At 35.5% G+C, this 20987-nt stretch overlaps 1 protein-coding gene across 1 annotated transcript in view; it reads left to right on the plus strand.

Moving 5' to 3' along the window:
- The window catches only part of LOC132156087 (solute carrier organic anion transporter family member 3A1-like), a 42484-nt gene extending 22703 nt beyond the window's left edge, over nucleotides 1-19781 (plus strand). The window contains exons 3-10 of the mRNA XM_059564924.1: nucleotides 11212-11310; nucleotides 11852-12127; nucleotides 13290-13454; nucleotides 14418-14616; nucleotides 15773-15941; nucleotides 16624-16796; nucleotides 18860-18924; nucleotides 19266-19781. Coding sequence (XP_059420907.1) covers nucleotides 11212-11310; nucleotides 11852-12127; nucleotides 13290-13454; nucleotides 14418-14616; nucleotides 15773-15941; nucleotides 16624-16796; nucleotides 18860-18924; nucleotides 19266-19642 — 1523 coding nt within the window. The 3' untranslated portion in view covers nucleotides 19643-19781. The remainder of the gene's footprint in view (nucleotides 1-11211; nucleotides 11311-11851; nucleotides 12128-13289; nucleotides 13455-14417; nucleotides 14617-15772; nucleotides 15942-16623; nucleotides 16797-18859; nucleotides 18925-19265) is intronic.
- The last annotated feature ends 1206 nt before the right edge of the window (nucleotides 19782-20987 follow it).

A 20987-nucleotide genomic window follows, 5' to 3' on the forward strand; every position in this document is an offset into this window, starting at 1 on the left:
TTCAGATTTGTGCCAGTTTAGTTGATTTTATTTGCCAATTTCTATAAAAATGCTCTCTGTTGCAGTGGCATACGTATGTTTGTGTGTGTGTGTATGTGTGTGTGTGTGTGTGTGTGTGTATGAGATAGAAAGTTTGTTCCACTTTGGGTTTATGCTCTAGGACCAGACCTTGAATTAAATGTAAAAATTTTTAGATTTATGCCAGTTTAGTTAATTTTATTTGCCAATTTCTATAAAAATGCTGTCTGTTGCAGTGGCATACGTATGTTTGTGTGTGTGTGTGTGTGTGTGTGTGTGTGTGTATGAGATAGAAAGTTTGTTCCACTTTGGGTTTATGCTCTAGGACCAGACCTTGAATTAAATGTAAAATTTTTTAGATTTATGCCAGTTTAGTTAATTTTATTTGCCAATTTCTATAAAAATGCTCTCTGTTGCAGTGGCATACGTATGTTTGTGTGTGTGTGTGTGTGTGTGTGTGTGTGTGTGTGTGTATGAGATAGAAAGTTTGTTCCACTTTGGGTTTATGCTCTAGGACCAGACCTTGAATTAAATGTAAAAATTTTTAGATTTATGCCAGTTTAGTTAATTTTATTTGCCAATTTCTATAAAAATGCTCTCTGTTGCAGTGGCATACGTATGTTTGTGTGTGTGTGTGTGTGTGTGTGTGTATGAGATAGAAAGTTTGTTCCACTTTGGGTTTATGCTCTAGGACCAGACCTTGAATTAAATGTAAAATTTTTTAGATTTATGCCAGTTTAGTTAATTTTATTTGCCAATTTCTATAAAAATGCTCTCTGTTGCAGTGGCATACGTATGTTTGTGTGTGTGTGTATGTGTGTGTGTGTGTGTGTGTGTGTATGAGATAGAAAGTTTGTTCCACTTTGGGTTTATGCTCTAGGACCAGACCTTGAATTAAATGTAAAAATTTTTAGATTTATGCCAGTTTAGTTAATTTTATTTGCCAATTTCTATAAAAATGCTCTCTGTTGCAGTGGCATACGTATGTTTGTGTGTGTGTGTGTGTGTGCGTGTGTGTGTATGAGATAGAAAGTTTGTTCCACTTTGCGTTTATGCTCTAGGACCAGACCTTGAATTAAATGTAAAAGTTTTTAGATTTATGCCAGTTTAGTTAATTTTATTTGCCAATTTCTATAAAAATGCTCTCTGTTGCAGTGGCATACGTATGTTTGTGTGTGTGTGTGTGTGTGTGTGTGTGTGTATGAGATAGAAAGTTTGTTCCACTTTGGGTTTATGCTCTAGGACCAGACCTTGAATTAAATGTAAAAATTTTTAGATTTATGCCAGTTTAGTTAATTTTATTTGCCAATTTCTGTAAAAATGCTCTCTGTTGCAGTCACATACATGTGTGTGTTTGTGTGTGTGTGTGTGTGTGTGTGTATGAGATACAAAGTTCGTTCTACTTTTTATTTATGCTCTAGGACCAGATCTTGGTTTATTTGTAGAAATTTTCAGATTTATAATGGATTTAGTTTTATTTTTTTGACAAACAAAATTTTAAAAAGTCATTTTTTGCATTTTCCCATTCATTTTCAATGTGGGGTCATTTTGACCCCAAAGACCTTAAAAGGTAAAAAATTTTTTACACACCTTTAGAACAACCAAATCAAGCCCAGTTTTTTTGTGCATGTTTAGATAGATGATTTAGGAAATGTCACCGAGTTTCATGCCCCTGCGATGAAGGTAACACTTTTAAAAAATGAAGGAAAAATCCATTGGGGTCATTTTGACCCCAAAGGATGATTAAAGGCTAGATAATCACTAGCTACTAGATTGCCATTAATCAATTGTTTTGTATTATTATAAGCAATTTTCAACATTTCTAATGCTGTAGCTACTAATACTGATTTGTTTGCTCAATAAAAACAAAGAAGCTAAAAAAAATTATATAGGTATGCTTATATCTTAACGTTTCTAAGGACTGTCACTGAACATTTTACCTCAGGTCGAAAATTAGACATTCTTACCTGAAAAACCGATGACAAACGCGATCTTCCTCCACGTTTATGACTTCCTCGTGTTGTCTTTGAATATTTGAATCCGGGTATTTCCCTATGTCCTTGATTAGTTTGTCGTCTTTTGCAGCCCGCTACTCCGCTATTTAAATGACCTGAGGTGTGTTGTGATGGTTGTGACCTTGTAAATCCACTAGGTGGCTGCCATTGAGACTGAATGTAATCACGACAGGCAAATACTGTAATATTTTGCGTAGCCTATGTAAAATATGTCTCAAGAGAAAAATTAAAGATTAAAATTCCTACGTTTATTATACATTAATTATATATGTTTATATTTTATTCAAGCTGTACAACTAATGTAGGTAGCCTAGTATTTTGCAGCAGTGGTATCTTGGTATAATGTATAAACAACGGTTTGAAACAAATATGATGTTATTTAATATAAAACTATGCAGATGGCGCTCTGTGGCGCGGCAAGAATTTGAACAGAGTTCTGAGTCGTAGCTGGGCGCCGCGGACAGACGCCGAATGGCGCCGCCGGTGTGTGTACACTCATTGAGAATAATGTGTTCGAATTTTAAAGACGTGGCGCGACGCGACGCGGCGCTGCGCCTCTCGTCCGGTGTGCGACCCCCTTAAGAGTAAGGGAAGCTTGGAAAATGAGAGCATCCAAGGAGCGCGTGAATGCTATGGATTTATTTTAAATCTTTTTAATGTTCTTTAATGTTATCCTTTTTAGTCTTTTTTTCATTTATTTATTTATTTATTTATTTTTATAGATGTATCGATTCAGGCACCATTTAGGCACCAGTACCGTTTCAAAATCTAAATCAAAATGGCACCGGTATCGGATAAAACCCAATCGATACACAACCCTATATATAAAGCGCCTAGTACCATGACACTCATCGTTTTTGTTGTTGTTGTTGTAGTGTGACAGAAGTGTTCAGATACATTTTGTGGCAGTTCAGAATTTATTTATTTTTTTCTCCGGTGAACCTACAGTATAGAATGCTTGGTCAGAGTGCAGCTGTGTCACAGGAGATGATACTTTGTATTTTGGAAATCACTAAAATTTGTCACATTTCAAGCAGGGCAATTCTGAATATCCCACAAGGCCCAGAGAGCTCCAGAAATGGGTAAACTCATCTACAACTGTTGGTTGTCCTCAAGCTGCATCATCTTCCACTTATTCACTAATCCCCATGACCTTAATAACCCGTCACTGATGAAATGTGGGTCACAAGTCTCTGTCTCTGCTGATTACAAAGCAGATTTTTTGGTGCTGGTGAAAAAAAAAAATTGGGAAGGGGGTGGCATTATAAAATACAAAACATCAGTAGCTTGTCTGATTGTGCATTCTGGCCTTGAAACCATCGGATTGAGATGCTAGTCCATCCTACAGCACAACGTTTCTCACTGTCTTTCACCGATCCAGGAATGTTGGCACTTCAAATGAAGGATGATTTGATTAGATTAGCCAGTTCTTACAGAATCATACTGCCCCTGGCATTAGTGTAAATACCTGGACTCATTGATTGAGTGGTTTGTAAGTAGCTCTCTAAACTCTGCGTGTTCAGCACTTTTCATCAATGGTGATTTGAGTTGCAGGATAAGGTTGTCTAATTAAATGGTGGTGGATCAATAATGGTTGGCTAAAATGTTTATTTTTAGTGTTCACTCATATTATGGATTGCAAGGAAACATCCTCCATTTTTCTCTGAACATGCCTAGATGAGTGAAAAAGAAGTATTGGTATTAAATATGCAGAATGGGATTGTACATTAAATACACCTCTTGGCTAATGCACAGCTCAGGTTTCCATCCACAATCCACTATTTATCCACAGTGTAAGTCAATGGAGAAGTATTTATAGTGACTGAATAAAATCAATACTGGCCATGGATAAAATCTTCCCTCGTCAGGACTAGTGATTGAATGATATATCGGTCAGGTTGATAAATCAATAATTTGTATTAATTAATTTTTTTGCACTTTGACATGATTAAATATTATTAAAAATTCAAACTGAACATCAAACCGCAAATATTAAACATTTAATTGCATGTTTACTTCTTAGATACATACCTATATTTACACTGTGCAATCATTTAATAATTATAATTATTTAATAATGCTAATAACTTAATTACACTGTTATTAATAGCAGAGTGAATATCTATTTTTATCTGTTTCATACTGTACAATATAATGTTGTGATGCCTAAATTCATCCTGTAACAAAACAACTACTTTTAGTCTTTGTATAGTTTTAGTTGATTCAGACAAAATAGTATAGAATTTTAATATAGGTCCTTTATTGGTTATCTGTTTAGTTCTAGAATATTTTTGATAGTTATCAGCATACTGTTGTGCATGTAAATCAGTTTTTATCATTAAAGTATTATATTTATATATAGCCATTTTATGTGCCACTCTCATCTTTAGTTATCAGCATATCTGCCATTAAAACCCCATCAGACCACATGAGTCAGGACATGGTATAATATATCTGCAGTTCATCTTTAGCTCAGTTAATCACAGTCATGTTTGTTTGAAAGATTAGTACTGAAACTTTCTACCAGTACTTAAGTTCACACATAGCAGATCAGGTCTATTTACCACTTCCCTTCTGGATGCAGTACAGTTAGCGCCTAATTACGAAGAGCAGGCGTGCTTTGCTCTAACGGGCTTCTTTATTCAGTTCCTCTCTGGATACAGCTTGGAAGTATCTGGAGACCCACTGTTGGCACCGTCATACTGATAATAAGGCCAAGGCACCTGCTGAAGAAGGGTGGACCAGCTGTAGTCAATACTGCGGCCCCATCCACCAGTGCAGCTGGAGCTCTTCTCCAGTAGGCCCATTGAGACGCCAGGCATGCTGCTTCTTCAAGGCTGCTGCCTGCATATCTTCTCTCAAGGCTTTTTGTGTTTCTGGCTCTTAGCCCAAGTGAGACATCTGGCACAGCAGCCAAAGTATGCCAGTTGTGGACATAGCTGTATGTCCAAGACATAGCTGATTGCCTTCTGTATGTCTTTCATTCGGTTTTTTGGTCTTCATCTCACTTTTTGCCCTTGTGGTGCAATATAAACAGTCAGGAAGGTCTGTTTGCAAACGTACCAGCCCTGGTTTTAGAATTTGCTCATATTTTTGTTAATTTTAGACTGCCACAAGCTGGTATTATACAGCCAACTGCTACAAAGAAAGTGCAGTGATGCAGAAGACAGAGAAATTTGTCATCAGTTCCCATATACTGCATTTAGACGAAAGGAAGATTTAGCACAACGTAATGCTTGAAAAATCATCTGATAAGACTAAAGGCCCGTTCACACCAAGAACAATAACTATAAAGATAACTATATTAGTGTCCACACCAGCGGACGATATGTCTGTTAATTCCAAGCGGATGCTTGTCTATCACTTTAAATTCTCGAGCTCGTTATGGCAGGATTGATTCTGATTGGCTGGAAAAAAATCATTTTGAAAGTGATTCCAACATTTCTCTGTGCCTTTATCGTTATAACTGGTGTGGACTCTTCCATTCTTTAATACTGAGAATAATTTTTAGAACTATATCTTTTTCCTTATTTTTATAGTTATCATCCTTGGTGTGAACAGGCCTTAAGGATTGACTGGGTTGCACGATTAGCAATAAAATAGCTTATTTTATTTATTTTTTTTTTTCTTGTGACTTTTTTTTAATTTTTTAGGTTTGTTAAGTTTAGTTTTGCCATTTTGTTTCATTTTGTTTGAGGGCTCTTACAAGTGAAAAAAAATGGGTCACGTGACAGCTTTCTCCAGCTATTTTAGGCCTTAATGAATAAGACTAAATCACATTAAATGGCTTGTGACCACATCATCGAGTAAATGTTTTTTTCTCCACAACAGCATGTTCATTTATTCACTTTAGCATTTGTTTGTGTGTGAACATATAAGCCTGTATTTTGGTGGTTTTCGCCACCCCAGGAAATTTTTGGATTCTTTGAAGTGAGTCAAAGGAAGTGCACAGGTGCAGATTTCTATCTTTCTTCAAAACGCAGGTTGGCACAAAACCCTTAATTATTTTCCAAGTATGTGTACTAAGCTGTTTTAAAGAAGATGTTGGAGATTTGGAATACTGAAAATGGAATACTGTCCTATTTGTTGCAGTTTAAGGCTACAGTACTTAGTACTTATATACCCTACCAAAGCATTAGTCAATAAGTCTTAAACTGCATGAATATTAGATAAAGGACAGTATACCTAAGTGCATGTAAGTTTCATATGTTTTAATGTAAATGTTGCACTTGGCTCCTGCTCTCACTCTCTTTGGCTTTGTCATGATGATTATTTAGGTCAGTAGGGTGGAGAACAGAAACACTATCAATTTACTGAGAAGTTAATTCGCATATGATCCTTAATAACCTTCAATCTTCATCTGTTATCGTCGATATCTCTGACTATCGTCAATACACGATAATATCGTCTGTCGGCCCAACACTACTTCACACATCACATCTCATTTGCTGAAGTTTTACAGTTATAGTGTGAACTTCATTTAAAAAAAAGAAAAAGTTTAAACCTGTTAACAATTTAGAAAGATAAAAAAAAATTATAAATAGAAAGTATAAATAAAAAAAATAAGAAAAAAATAGGAACATTTATTTTAACGTAAGTCTTTTGCAGCATTATAAATGTGTGTACAGTAACTTTTAATCAATTTAATGCATTACAGTTGTAGCGTAAAAATCAACCTTTTGTCATAAATGTGCCTGAAGTTGAGGAAACGCCCACAAATAGTTTTCTGACACTTGTCTATAAAGACACTGGAGCATTAATATCTTGTTATTCTAAGTGCAGATAATATTACAGTGCCCTAACATTATATTGTTTGTGAGCAGTCTGTAATTATATCATTAAAGGTAAGCAATTTCGGAAAGGCTAGCAATGGCAAATTAGCTTTGAAAGCAAGATCAACACCACCACCTCCCTGCATAATCACTCTGCAAAGCCACGTCTCCTCCTCCGGCTCTTCACATGCTCAGGTGTGTTTGCTCTCCTGCAATGTGTTGCTAGCAATGTGTATCTCTTGGAAACCAGTTAAGAGAACAAATCCATAGGAGTCCACAGATGCTGTCACAGTGACTGCTTGTTAAAATGAAATAAAAAGTGACCTGAAGAAAGTCATTCAGTGACCCTTCACAAGCTCTGTGATGGTCCATAAACTCAGATCCCCCTGCAGAGAATACATTTTCTTTCTCCTCGTTTTCACTTTGATAATATGAGATTTGTCGCTCAAATGCTGACGAGCAGTAGACAGGTTCACCTCATCTACTGTTTGTTCCAGATCCAAGTTTTGAAGCAATGACCTCATGTCACAAGCTATAGTTGCATAATCATATAATCACATCATTATTATCATCCGTATTCATTAGAATTTTTATTTATAGGTGGCTAATTTATAGATTTAAGCATAAAACAGCCTAGGTAGTATAAAATAGATTTAGAATGTGTGCGTCAAGCAGGTTGTGAATTATATAATCTGAGAGATTGCTTATGCCTTTTTTTCGCCTCATGTTCCAGATGCCAGACTGAGTAATGTTCTTTGAGAAAATTCCTCCCATGCCCTGGGAAAACCAAACAGTCCTAAAACTACTTGGACAGAAATCAAAAGCCTCCTGGCCTCTAGACGTCCCTACATCAGAAAGGTTGTGTGTCTGTGTGCATTTGTGTGTGCATAATGCACCATAGGGAAAGCACATATTTGCATTGGTTTCACCTTAAAATTATTTGTTTGCACTGGGTTGCTGGGTTGATTTGACCAGTTTCGCTATGACACAACTGTGGCTCCATTGCATGAAAGATTTTATTTATTTAGGCATATAGGATTAGGTTTTTGGCATTTGAAATATTGTATAAGTAGAAATATTTTTAAAAGTATGTCTAGTACAGTTTTGGTTTAGTCAAAAACACAGCGTCAACATCGGAGCTTGGATTCAGAGTGACAGGCCTCTGGTCAGTGGCGTGTAGCATTAGTCTGTGAGTGACAGACAGTTTGATGCATTTAAACAGCAGGGGAGAAATGAAGAGAAGGGACACATATATTTATGATCAGGACTTCAAATCACAATATCATATCAAAATTGTAAATAAATTGTAATTGAAGTGAATGGGAATTTGAGTCATTTTTAAGTCCGTGTTCACAATCAAATATAAATAAATGTGATTTATCAGATTTGACAGCTTATAATTACTGATAGCAAACCTGATGTGACACGTCCGCCATATTTGGTTTGAGAGGTACTGCAAAGGAGGTTTTTTTTTTTCATAACATGAATATTTATTATTCATTGCACAGAGCTATTCTATGAGTTTTTACAAATTATTTTAAATATAGTGTACAAGTCATATGGCTAAATGTATTAGGTTTTCATTTTCTTCCTAATTAATTAAATTGATTGATGCTCAGCAGCATCTGTCCCCATTCCCCGTCTTTATATTGAAATAAGTGTCTGGAATATTTTTCTGTATTCTTCTGATAAATGGCATTCAACAATAAATGTTCTGATATTTGTTACTCATTGCAGTGTCCACCCCCATTCATCTTCTTTATATGGGAATTAATGGCGATGACATTCTTTGATTTTTCACCATTATGTTCAGTGGAAGAATCTCATACAGGTTTGGAACAATATATTTTCTCATTTTTGGCTGAACTGTTCCTTTAAGAATATAGAGATTTCTCAGACATGGATTCACTGAACTTAGATTTCTATACTGTAGATATATGATGCATGTGCCCTCGTCTGTCTTACTTAATAGTGTCTGTCTTAAAATATCTTACCAAGATTTATCACTGTTGATTCATGAGTCAAGAACTTAAAAAAATATAATAATGGTGGTCATGTTTGATAATAATGTCATCTCTGTGTAGCATGTGTCTAACTGGTTGAGCTGATGGTTTTACAGTTCACCCCGTCACGTGTTACAAAACTCTAGATCTTTCCTACGGAAAATGAAAGTAATGCACATTCGCATTCTGAAACAGGAATGGAGGAACAGAAAGTGAAAATTTCAGTCTGACAGCATGTATAAGTCCCTGACCTGACTTTATGTTTGGATAATTCTTGCATTCTTTCACTGTGTAAATATTTGTGTTTCTTTCAATCATTTTACACCTCATTAAAGCCCATTGCCATATGCTTTTAATGCAACACTGACAAAAACAAATGCTATTTTAGTTCTTATACACTTGCTAAATTAATTTTTAACATAACTTTTTTTTCCAGGGTTAATTAGAACACATTAAATGCGTTCTAAGTTGACAGTTTGCTTAGGATTTAATGCTTTTATAAAGATCCTTTCTTGAAGGGTTGTCCGAGTTCATGATCATAGACACTTAGCTGATTCATGTGTAATTCTCAGTAAATGTCATTCTTTTCTGTCCTCTAAAAGGAAATTTCAGGCAATAAAAGGCTGCAGCATTATACCATTATGTCTAGGCTGTGCTGAAAGTGGTTGTTAAAATGTGCCAGTAGAATAGGCCACACATAAATGTTTTTTCCTTGGTACCCAAACAAGGCTTCCTGGAAGAAAGACCAGTTTCAAATGTATTTAAGTGAATCATGGACTTTACCCAGCATGCCATTTTAATGCCCTATACATAATAATAATTCTATTATTTTTGTACTGTCAGTTATTGTCTTTGCCTCCATGCACATGCCACTCCTCGTGTGCATATTAATATCATCATTATTAACAACAATATGAAATAATTATACTAAGCATATCACATTTTTAAATAATAAAACATAAATATTAATATTAATTTCAATTTTTTATTTTTTTTATATATTTTACTCCCAAACTCCCTGAAGTATTAGGAGAACTGTATTGAGCACATACAAGGATGTCATATGCAACGTCAAGCTCAACACCTGTCAGTAACAGACTGGACATTTGTGCTTTCAGCCTTTCATGGAGGGAACATTTCATAAGGGAAGCTTGTGATAGCACAGGCACACATTGTCTAATGAAACAATATTGTGTGTGTTTTAATAAGAGAATGGCAGAGGACTAGGAAAGCTGATGAGAATGCCTGGATAAAGGCTTCATAATCTCAGAAGCTGCATGTGACCCACAGGGCTATTGCTGGGCTGCTGTCACACTTTTTGACAGCATATTAATAGGGATTTGTGCCCCAGATGTCTGCCGCTTCTGATAGGTGCCAGCTCAGCATCGTCTGTTCGGAGCTCTGCCACTCCATTACGCTCAAAAGCAAATCCCTTTTTTTCTTGCTTTGTGTGCAAACCTATCAAGAACTGGGGAATTACTCTGACTATGTGAAATGTAGTTCTCATTCTCCACTTGGAATATGTGTTCAGACAGCTTGTGCTCATAGTTTGGGAAGGTTGTGTGTTTGAAAGCTCCTCATTACTGTATTTTTAGTATTACTATACATAGTATTCATTGCTTTCTTTTTAATACACTACAATTCAATTAACTGCATATGCTGTTATTTGACATTACATGTTCCAAGATGATTTATAAAGCAACGGCATCAAGGAATAACGGTGTTTCTGTAGACATCTGTTGCCGTTTGCTTGTTTAAATTATTGTTATATGGGAAAATATGGGGGAAATATGGGAAAAGGATGAAAACATAACTCTGGATACACTCTGCAAGTTCCTCATAGAAAAATGTTCCTGATGTATTTCTGATGTCAAATCTGTCTTCTTTAGAAGATACTTTTTCTTGGGATGAGTGTGCCACCTTGTGGCTTGAAAAATTAAAACCCTGCTGTTGAAATATTGTGAAAAATTGATTACGGTTGCTTTATATTACAAACTTAGTTAGAAAATATTTACTTTTAATATATATATATATATATATATATATATATATATATATATATATATATATATATCCTAATAACCTTTTATTATAAAATGTCATTTCAATGATAATATTAGACAATATTTTATTTGTATTACTAAATATATATATTACTTGTGAAAATTTGATTAGCGTTGTTTTATATTATAAACTTGATTCGAAAAATATACATATATACATATAAAATGTCATTTTAATAATAATACAATACAAATACAAATTGTATTTTTTTTTTAGATAATATTCATTGTAAAATTACAAACAAATATAAAACAACATTGGATCTTACTTTACTTACTGTTGTGTAATAGTAAAATGAGCATATTATAGGAATGTATCATTTTTGTTATTGTATTTCAGGTATACTCTTTTCCACACTGGTGTTTGGACCTGCTTGTGGTTTCATCTTGGGATCTGTCTGTACCAACTTTTATGTGGATGCTTTGTTCATCGACACAAGTGAGTTTCAGTTCATCCTCTGTATCTCCAAATACAACACAAACACGCGTTTAGAACAGAACAGAAAACTGCTGCAAGGCAGTTTGTTTCCTACCAGCACAGCTCTTGCATTATCTACTGAATAATTGAAAGCACAAGGCCTCATATTCTGTCTGAGTGTCATAATCAATAATCAGCAAGAGAAACAACTGAAAAAAAGAAAGGACAAAAACTTTCACACTTGGGATGCTCATTCCTACTTGCGAAAACATTCCTGCTGTCAAAAGTAAATGGTCATCCCTTTTTATTCAAGCATTTTGTTCATTTCAGCTACATCTATTCCAACAAAAATAGCAATAAAATTTCTTTAGACAAACATTTTTAGTATAACGAGTCTTCGCGTAGCTCAGTAACAGCTCAATGGTTTTTTATATCAGATCATGTCTGTGAATTGCATCATGTAATTTGAAGTGGATCTTCTCAAACGTCTGCATATGTGAGAGATTTATCTTTCTGCTACACGTTATTTATGTATTTACAATCCTGTATTTGCTTTTCTCAGCTAAGTTGGACCTCACTCCTGATGACCCTCGCTGGATCGGTGCATGGTGGGGAGGCTTTCTCCTCTGCAGCGTCTTACTCTTCTTCTCGTCCCTCTTCATGTTCGGTTTCCCCCAGTCTCTGCCCGGCAAGGAGGTGGAGGGAGGTCTTGAGAGCGAACAGGCCATGCTGCCCTCGTCTTTACCCCAGGATCATGAGAAGTCCAAGCCAAGCAATGGAGTCCTGCAGAACTGCCAGCCCAACGGCAACAGCCTGTCCTGCTGCCAGCAGATCCGAGGTCTCAGTGCCAGGATCTGGCTCTAATAACTATACAGAGTCACACAACCACTAAACGCTTCCTTTTCACAGAATCTCTGACCTCCACATTTACTGTGTGATGTTCAGTGCACTCGTTTTGAGATTAGTCTGCTTTAGCGGAACACGGTTATGCTTGTCTTTAAAGAGTAAGAAGAAAAGCTAGACACAATGACCTGATGTGGGTCTTTTTCTTGATTAACGTGTATGTTATCTTGAAGGGTTGGTCTTTTTAAACTGTACCGGACATCTTCCTCTAATGACACTTCTAATTATACTTAATGATACACTGAGAAGGCAATTAGACAATTAGAGTTAAGTCGTACTTATTATCAGGCCCACACAACATCTGCACCCAGAGGAGTTTGTAGAAAGCTCAGCAGATTTCTACAGAACATCTACACGTTCCTATCCACGTGTGTTTCAGCATTTTAAAAAAAAGACTTAACATGCAGAGTTAAGAGTTTCAATTTGGGTCTGCTTATTAGAGTCAAAGCTTTAAATATGATTCCAGCCAGACGTGAAGCACTATGGCTTTTTGCATGCTAACTGTCACTCTCCGGGTTCATACTGCCGTTCTTGTTTATCGTCTGTGTAGAGTAATAGAGTAATTGTTATGCTGGCATTGTGCTATACTTGTAAGGCTCTCATTTTGTACAACAGCATCCATCAATCATGTAAGATCTGATTACATACTAGCTAACGTGATGCATTACTAGCAAAGAAGCCATGGCAGCGCAAGCTAAAGGCAAACTCTGCACAGCAGTAATGCAGGCAGCTGTTTTGTCCAACGTGGTCAATGCATTTTTCAAGGTTTTGCAATCTGTTATAAATGCAGTCTCAGTCGTGATGTTTCAGGCACATCCGTCAAAAATAGCAATCAGAATGATGGCTCCTCACAATGTATCCGCAGCTCTGCAGCACTTTAGAAAAGAAACAGGAAATTAGGGGGGGAATAAATCATAATTCAGCTGTTTCTTCATTCAAGTCTTAACAAACGTCAGTCTTAACTTTTATTGAATGCTTTACTGTAGACCAGACTAGAATGTCATTTCTCTGTATTTTGGGCTCACTCACTAAACTCACTCTCTCTTCCACCCTCCCTGTCTCTCCACTCTATCGCTTCTACTATATTCGCTCTATAGTTATTCCCAAGGTGACCAAGCACCTGCTGTCAAACCCAGTGTTCACGTGTATTGTGTTAGCTGCCTGTATGGAGATTGCTGTTGTCGCTGGCTTTGCTGCCTTCCTGGGCAAATATCTGGAGCAGCAGTTCAACCTCACCACCACCTCTGCGAACCAGCTGTTGGGTGTGTATGAAACATGTATTGTAGGCATACACAAGTACACAGATACATTCAGCTCCAAAAGACTGTCAAAATGCATCTTTTTGTCCTGTTCTTTTTCATTGCAGATTTTTAGCAGATTTTATTTATTTATTTATTTTTTACATTTTTCTCTTGTAATTTTTATTGCAATTGCAATTCATTTTTGCATTTTTTTCTAATACAATTTTTATTGCAATTCTTTGTCTGATAGTTTTTCAGTGCAAATTATTAGCAAAACAAATGTCTGTTTCCTATTTTTATTTTCTAATTTAATTTTCATTTAAGTATTTTTTTCTCTAATACAATTTTTTATAAAAAATATTTTTAGTATTGTATACTAATTTAAAATATTTTTTTTCTTTCAATAGCATTTTACTTGAAAAAAAAATGTAAAAAACAAAATGTTATGCAATTTAACATTATTTGTAAAAAAAAATTTAATAGTTTCATTGAAAAAATTTGCAGATTTCCCTCTATTTTTAGTGTTATTTACAAAAAAAAAAATATTTTTTTCAAAAATTTTAGCAATTTGTCTATTTTAACATTTTATTTAGAGAGAGAGAGAGAGAGGGAGTTTTTTCCATTGCAAATTATGCATTTTTCAAATACAATATTTTTAGTGAAATAAATTTGTATTCCCAGATTTTCAAGACTTTCTCAGACTTTTGGAACTTACTTTATCTGAACATGTTTATCTTTGACTCTTACCCAATAAACCTGAAATTGCACAAAATATAATTTATAGTTATAACATTTACATTTATTTATTTAGCAAAAGCTTTCATCCATAGTGACTTACAAATGAGGAATACAACAAAGGCAATTTATCAACATCTGTAGTGCCGCAATACAAAGAACAGCACAGAGATAAAAGGTTATGCAGGTACACAGCAAAGGTTTATTTTACATAACACATTATTCTGTGGATCTTCTCTTCATAAACAGGGATGACGGCCATCCCGTGTGCCTGTCTGGGCATTTTCCTGGGAGGTTTGCTGGTGAAGAAGCTGAACCTGTCTGCTCTGGGAGCGATTCGGATGGCCATGCTGGTCAATCTGATCTCCACGGCCTGTTACGTGTCCTTCCTCTTCCTGGGCTGTGACACAGGACCTGTCGCTGGGGTGACTGTCACCTATGGCAACGAGTACGGGCGGCTCAGCTGCTTTCTTCTTCTCACAGCCTTGTTATTTTTTGTGCCATTTATAATGTCTTTGCAGAGAGTGTAGAGGATGACAAGTCTACATGCTGATACCTCTGTTTTAGTATAGTATTTATGGATGTCAGGTTCAGTATTTTATAGATTTTTCTGTTTTTAATACAGTAATACAACACAATTTATTTTCCAGGCCCACATGGAATCTTTGCTTATAGATCTGCACAGTTAGTGGTGTGGATTTTGATTGATTCAGTGACTTAAATGCTTTAATTCTGTTCATTTGTTGATCCTTTCTGCTGTTTTCGTCGTTACACCAGAAGGTGGCAAAAATGAGTGTATTTTCCGGTTTTATTTTTTTTCTAATTACATTTTAATACAATTAAAATTATTTTTATGATATTCTTCTAAAACAGTATAATATTAATACAGTTTTCGTTGCAAAGTATTATTCCTTATTTTAGTATTGTTATTATCTATTAATATTTATAATCTTTATAATATATTTATTTTTTTGGAATTGAAAACAATTCTTTTCCAAATTAAATAGCAGAAAATGTCCCCCCTAGTTTTTTTTTTGTCATTTATTTTCTATTTAATATATTTCAATAACAGAATTTGTTTCCTTCTTTTTAATTCAACACTATTTATGTCTTTACAAATTATTAGCAGAATAACTTGTGGAAACAGTTTAGTGAATTGGATTTTTATTTATTTTTTTAATTCCCTGATTTATATATAAATATTTTTTACACATTCATAATTCTTTTCTGATTGGAACTGACAAACTAAACAGACTTACATGCCCCTCTTGTTCACTCAGTCAGCGGATGTTTCGTTCATTTAGTTCATCCATGAACAAGACGTCAGTTCTTCTCCATTTAGTTCAGGCTCAGAACAGAGCCTCATTCAGTATTTGTTCACTATTTCTGTTTATACCATCCCAAGCTGTTGGTTTTTCCCCAAAATGAGACCAATTCTATTCCCAAAAGTCAAACAATTCCATCTGGGCCTGCTAATATCTAAGCTGTTAAACAGGGCTGTAAATCCTGAGGTTTGTGATAAATCAGGTAAATATATCAAATGCAACATAAAGGAACTGGCTTCAAACAGGTGAATGTGTGTGGTTTTTTTTGGGGGTATATAGGACACTGCAAGTAGGCCAGAGGCCGGAAGCCCCCTGCATGAGTCACTGTAACTGCTACACTTCGTCTGTTAGCCCCGTTTGTGGCTCCAATGGTGTGACCTACTTGTCCTCCTGTTTCGCTGCCTGCACCAGAGCCATCAGTACTGGACTCCCACCTCCTCTCTCTCAGGTCATTACCCATCTCATTTACACAACAACGTTTGCCTCTCGCTCTTTCTTTCCTATTTGCTGTCAAATACTCTTTGTATCTCTGTTTTCTCGCTCTACCGCTCATTTTCTGTACAGCACATGTCCAGTGTGGGTCATTAGAAGCAAAGCTTACATCGCTCATCAGAAATACAGTATGTCGGAAAGGACACAGCGCTCTGCCTGCCAGGCATCTTAATGGCCACTGCAATATGGGCCTCTGCACTTATTACCATACAAAGCGAATGGTCCAAACTGGAATAGATGACAACAGTCACAACCATTAATGTAATTGAACACTGGCTCACGACATGAATATACCAACTGGTGGGTTTAATGAGCCTGTTCTTGCCAGAGATCGTGGGCGCATCAGTTCTCTGTAGATAAAATTGACTATAGCACATTTAGACAGCTAATAATGACTCATTTCATTTACACCAGTCCACTAAACCCTCAATTAATATTTTATTTTTTTAAATAAATCTTTGTTTTAATTTAATGTTCAGTGGTGGCATATACTGAACGGTTTAAAGTAGATTAATATTACTGTAATATTTGCATACATCTGAAGGCAAAATTATTACTGTTACACTTTATGAGGAGAATAAAAAGGACATAAAGGTATTTGCTGGCTGTGTAGTAATTATGATGGTTTTTACTTTCAGAACAGGACAGGATGTGCGTGTATCTCAGCATACAATGACTTTGCCACGGCTGTGTCAGGCAAGTGCCCACGTCCCGGCTGCCAGGAGGCCTTCCTCATCTTCCTGTGTGTGATCTGTGCCTGCAGTATGATCGGAGCCATGGCCCAGACGCCCTCCGTCATCATCCTCATCAGGTGACTGTACTTTCACTTATTACACACTAAAATGAGAGTAAAAATACAGAGCTCTGGTGTTGTGGCGCGTACAAACCAAGAGCGATAACTGTAAACAGAACTATAATGATAACCATAACCATGATAGCATTGTTTATTATAAGCATGCAATGCAGTTTTCTATCTATCTATCTGTCTATCTATCCATCTATCTATCTATCTATCTATCTATCTATCTATCTATCTATCTATCTATCTATCTATCTATCTATCTATCTATCTATCTATCTATCTATCTATCTATCATCTGTGACTTAGAATTAATATACTGTAGTGTATGCTCACCAAGGCCACTTGTATTTGATCAAAAATACAATAAAAACTGTAATAATTTGGAGTATTATTCCTATTTAAAATAACAGTTTTCTGTTTTAAAATATTTTAAAATGTAAGTTATTCCCCTACTCTTCAAATTATTGATTTGGTGCTCGAGAAACATTTCTTATAATTATCAATGTTGAAAACAGTGTGTTGCTTAATATTTTTGTTGAGATATGTTTTCAATATTCTTTGATGAATCGAAAGTTCAAAAGAACAGCATTTATTTAAAACAGAAAACTATTGTAACATTATAATGTCTTTACTTTCACTTTAAATCAATTTACAGTTTTTCTCAGTTGCTTTGGTGCGTTTCTCAAATCAGAAATGAAATTCTCAAAACTACTTGTACAACTTCCTCATTAATATCTAGTTATTTATACACATCACAAAACCAGTTTCTCATTCTTTTGAACAAGTTGTGATTGCTTTTGTACATTCATGCACATTTATCTGTGGTTTCCTACATTATCAGTTGCTAATGTCATGTCGCTCAAAATGTATTATTATAGTTTTCTGTGCAATAGTCTTACTCCTCAAAACATCTGGACTTTAGTTCATCATATAAGTCATTAAATGCAAAATGGTTAACACAGTTGTCATAAACTGCCAAGCACACCTTTTGTTTTTATTTTTGCACATTATTATTAGACTTTTTGTAAATTTGGCATGAATTGTGCAAGTGAATATTTACTAATGAAGAGAATGCAGATGATAAACCAATGATAAACCATTTCTCTGAAATAGCTCAAAGGTTCATCTCATGAATCTTCAGTTGGAAAGCTTATACTGTATAGACAGAGGACAACACGAGTTACAAAATTTACTTATTTTCATCTTTGTGCCCATATTTCTTTTTCCATTTTTATATCACAATGGCATTGTAAATGTTTTTTTTATTTTGTTATTTTTTTGGTCAGACCACTAGTAAAAGTGTAACTGGGAATTCTATCCAGTCTCTTTCAATCAATATCCCACATACAGTAATGTGTAAATATGTACTTTTGAAATGGATATATGGCATACATAAGCATATGGCATATTGTTCTTATATAGACAACATGACTAAGCAATTTAACTGTCTTATCTGTAAACTATGACACAAGGACTTGTCATTCGATGGCACTGACATGTTCATTGACACATATATTTATTTTGAGAGATGAACTAAGGATTTTGAGCAAGAGACTGGCTTTTGCAGGTAATCCATTGTGTTTTGCTATTTGTACGAGTTGTTTTGAGAAATGCACTTACTGTTTTGCGAATCTCAAGGATGATTCGAGAAATTCACCAAAGCAACTGAGAAAAACTGTAATGCATCATTGCTAAATAAAATAATTAATTTTGTTAAAAAGGTAAAATGGTAGTGTAATAAATAAGTAAAATAAATTATATATTTGATAAATATGTATATGAGAATTTTTCTTTTTCATTTAAATCTGAGTGGACACATTTACTTTGAATTTGCATAACGTCCCTGTGTGTGTGTGTGTGTGTGTGTGTGTGTGTGTGTGTGTGTGTGTGTGTGTGTGTGTGTGTGTGTGTGTGTGTGTGTGTGTGTGTGTGTGTGTGTGTGTGTGTGTGTGTGCGCGTGCGTGCGTGCGTGCGTGCGTGCGTGCGTGCGTGCGCGTGTGTGTGATGAGTGTGTGTATGAATATGGATATGTTTTTGTGGTCAGTATGTTGACTTGTCTCTTGCTGTTTTAGAACTGTGAGCCCCGAGCTGAAGTCTTACGCTCTTGGAGTTCTCTTTCTGTTACTGCGCCTGTTAGGTGAGATATCGCAGCACAGCATAACCACATTACAACTCAAACTACATCCTTTCACAGTCAATTGTAGAGAGTAATCTGTTTGCCTCACTGAAAGAAGCATACTAAAAAGTTCATTTCCTCAAAAACAAGGACAAGTTCATTTGCCACTTCTGTTCAAAAACAAAAACAAACAATGGTTTTCTTGCTATCAAATGAAAGCTGTTTGTCATAATTAAGAAGTTCTCAACTTGCTTTATTATTCAGAAAATTAAGACTTTCTGCATTCTCTAAATATTGCAAAACACTTACTATGAGTAAAAGATCAAAATGTCTGTGTTTGTCTTCAAAATGCAATCTTTCAGGGTTCATTCCTCCTCCTTTGATATTTGGCACGGGGATCGATTCCACATGCCTCTTCTGGAGCACCAAGTGTGGGGAGAGAGGCGCCTGTCTGCTGTATGACAACGTGAGATACCGGCACCTGTACGTCAGCATGGCCATCGTCCTCAAGGTCGTGGCATTCCTCCTCTACACAACCACCTGGCAATGCTTGCGCAGAAACTACAAGAAATACATTAAAAACCATGAGGGATATGTTACGCCCACGGAAATTTTCTCGTCCACCGTGAATCTAGACAGTCTCGAAAAGGACAGTACTCAGAGCCAAGTCAACAGGACTAAATTTATTTATAACCTGGAGGATCATGAGTGGTGTGAAAACATGGAGTCTGTTTTATAGTGGCTTCATGCAAATTCAAGCATTGTTCTGCTGAAGGATCATCCTTTGAGTTGATCTCTTATTTCAGGATGTGCGGGACTGTTGTTGCGCTTTATTGTAAACTCCTTCAAACTCTTCTACTGGGTCCATCTTGTTTCTAGAAGTACTTTCAAAGGTGCCAGTAAAATGTTGAAGTAGTTACAGTAGCTTAAGGCGTCTACTTCAGTGCCTGACTGTGTAGCTGGTTTGCTAACTTCGCACAACTGTGCATTAGCTGAACTGTTTCTACAATTTTTTCAAGTAAATAAACTATATATACAACTAAGATAAGCAAGTTCAACTCGTCACCTATCATCCGGCTGGTTGATGCTGTTTATATTCCCATCCCAGTCCGTTATTATTATGGGGATCATTTAGTACATCACAAACAGCTTATTAATACTAATATACAATTCTATTGTGAACTACATTCTGCAGTTTTATACTATATATATATATATATATATATATATACACATGAAAACAATATCAACTATTTCTCAAAACATTCAAAGGGATGTTTGAGAGATGTTTATTATTTTATTTTTAAGTGCTTTTTGCAGCATTTGCTTTCTGCTGTTGTAAATTTATGTTGTTTATTAAGGCCTATACTGTCTTAATTTGTAAAGGTTATTGATACTGTACATTATTAGCATCTTTATACATTTGTGCAATAGTGGGAGAGTGTGTTTATCAGATAGAGAGTGAGACTGTTCATTTGTAGTTTTATTAATGAATAAAAGAATGCCTCTTTATTCAGATGACAATAACGGCGTTTGGGACTAGACTTTGGGAATATTGTGACCTACAATATGACTGACATCAGAGAAGAAGTATTTGGAAAAGGCAGTTTGATTAAATGGCAGAAGACTATTGGCATTCATGATGAGTGCTGCTCTCATCTCGCTGTAGAGCAAATAACGTTCTGATGATCAGGCTGGGCCTTGGTATTTATGAGTTGGATGAAAAATAAAATTGTACACAATTATAATGTTACATGTAAAGTGTGTTTCAGCTTTGGATTGAGATTAAACTGTTTCATTCACTTTACTGCAATAAGACAAGGCACTGTGGGTTCTTAGAAGATAAAAATAGTGCTGGATACGAAAGACACTTGGCGATGAAAACCGTTCATGATGAATTTCTGATTTCACATTATTTGAATTTCCTATAAAGCTTCAAAGCACACCAGGAGTTTTTTTTATGGCAAAATAATAATAATTTTATTCTGCAAATAAATAATTTTTCAGAAAATCTCAGATTTGGCTTTGTGGTTCTTTTTTTTTCATTTTAAATAGTTCAATTTAGCATTACATGACTTAGTGTT

The sequence above is a fragment of the Carassius carassius genome, chromosome 13, assembly GCF_963082965.1.
Source record: "Carassius carassius chromosome 13, fCarCar2.1, whole genome shotgun sequence".
In the NCBI taxonomy this organism is placed as follows: Eukaryota; Metazoa; Chordata; class Actinopteri; order Cypriniformes; family Cyprinidae; genus Carassius; species Carassius carassius.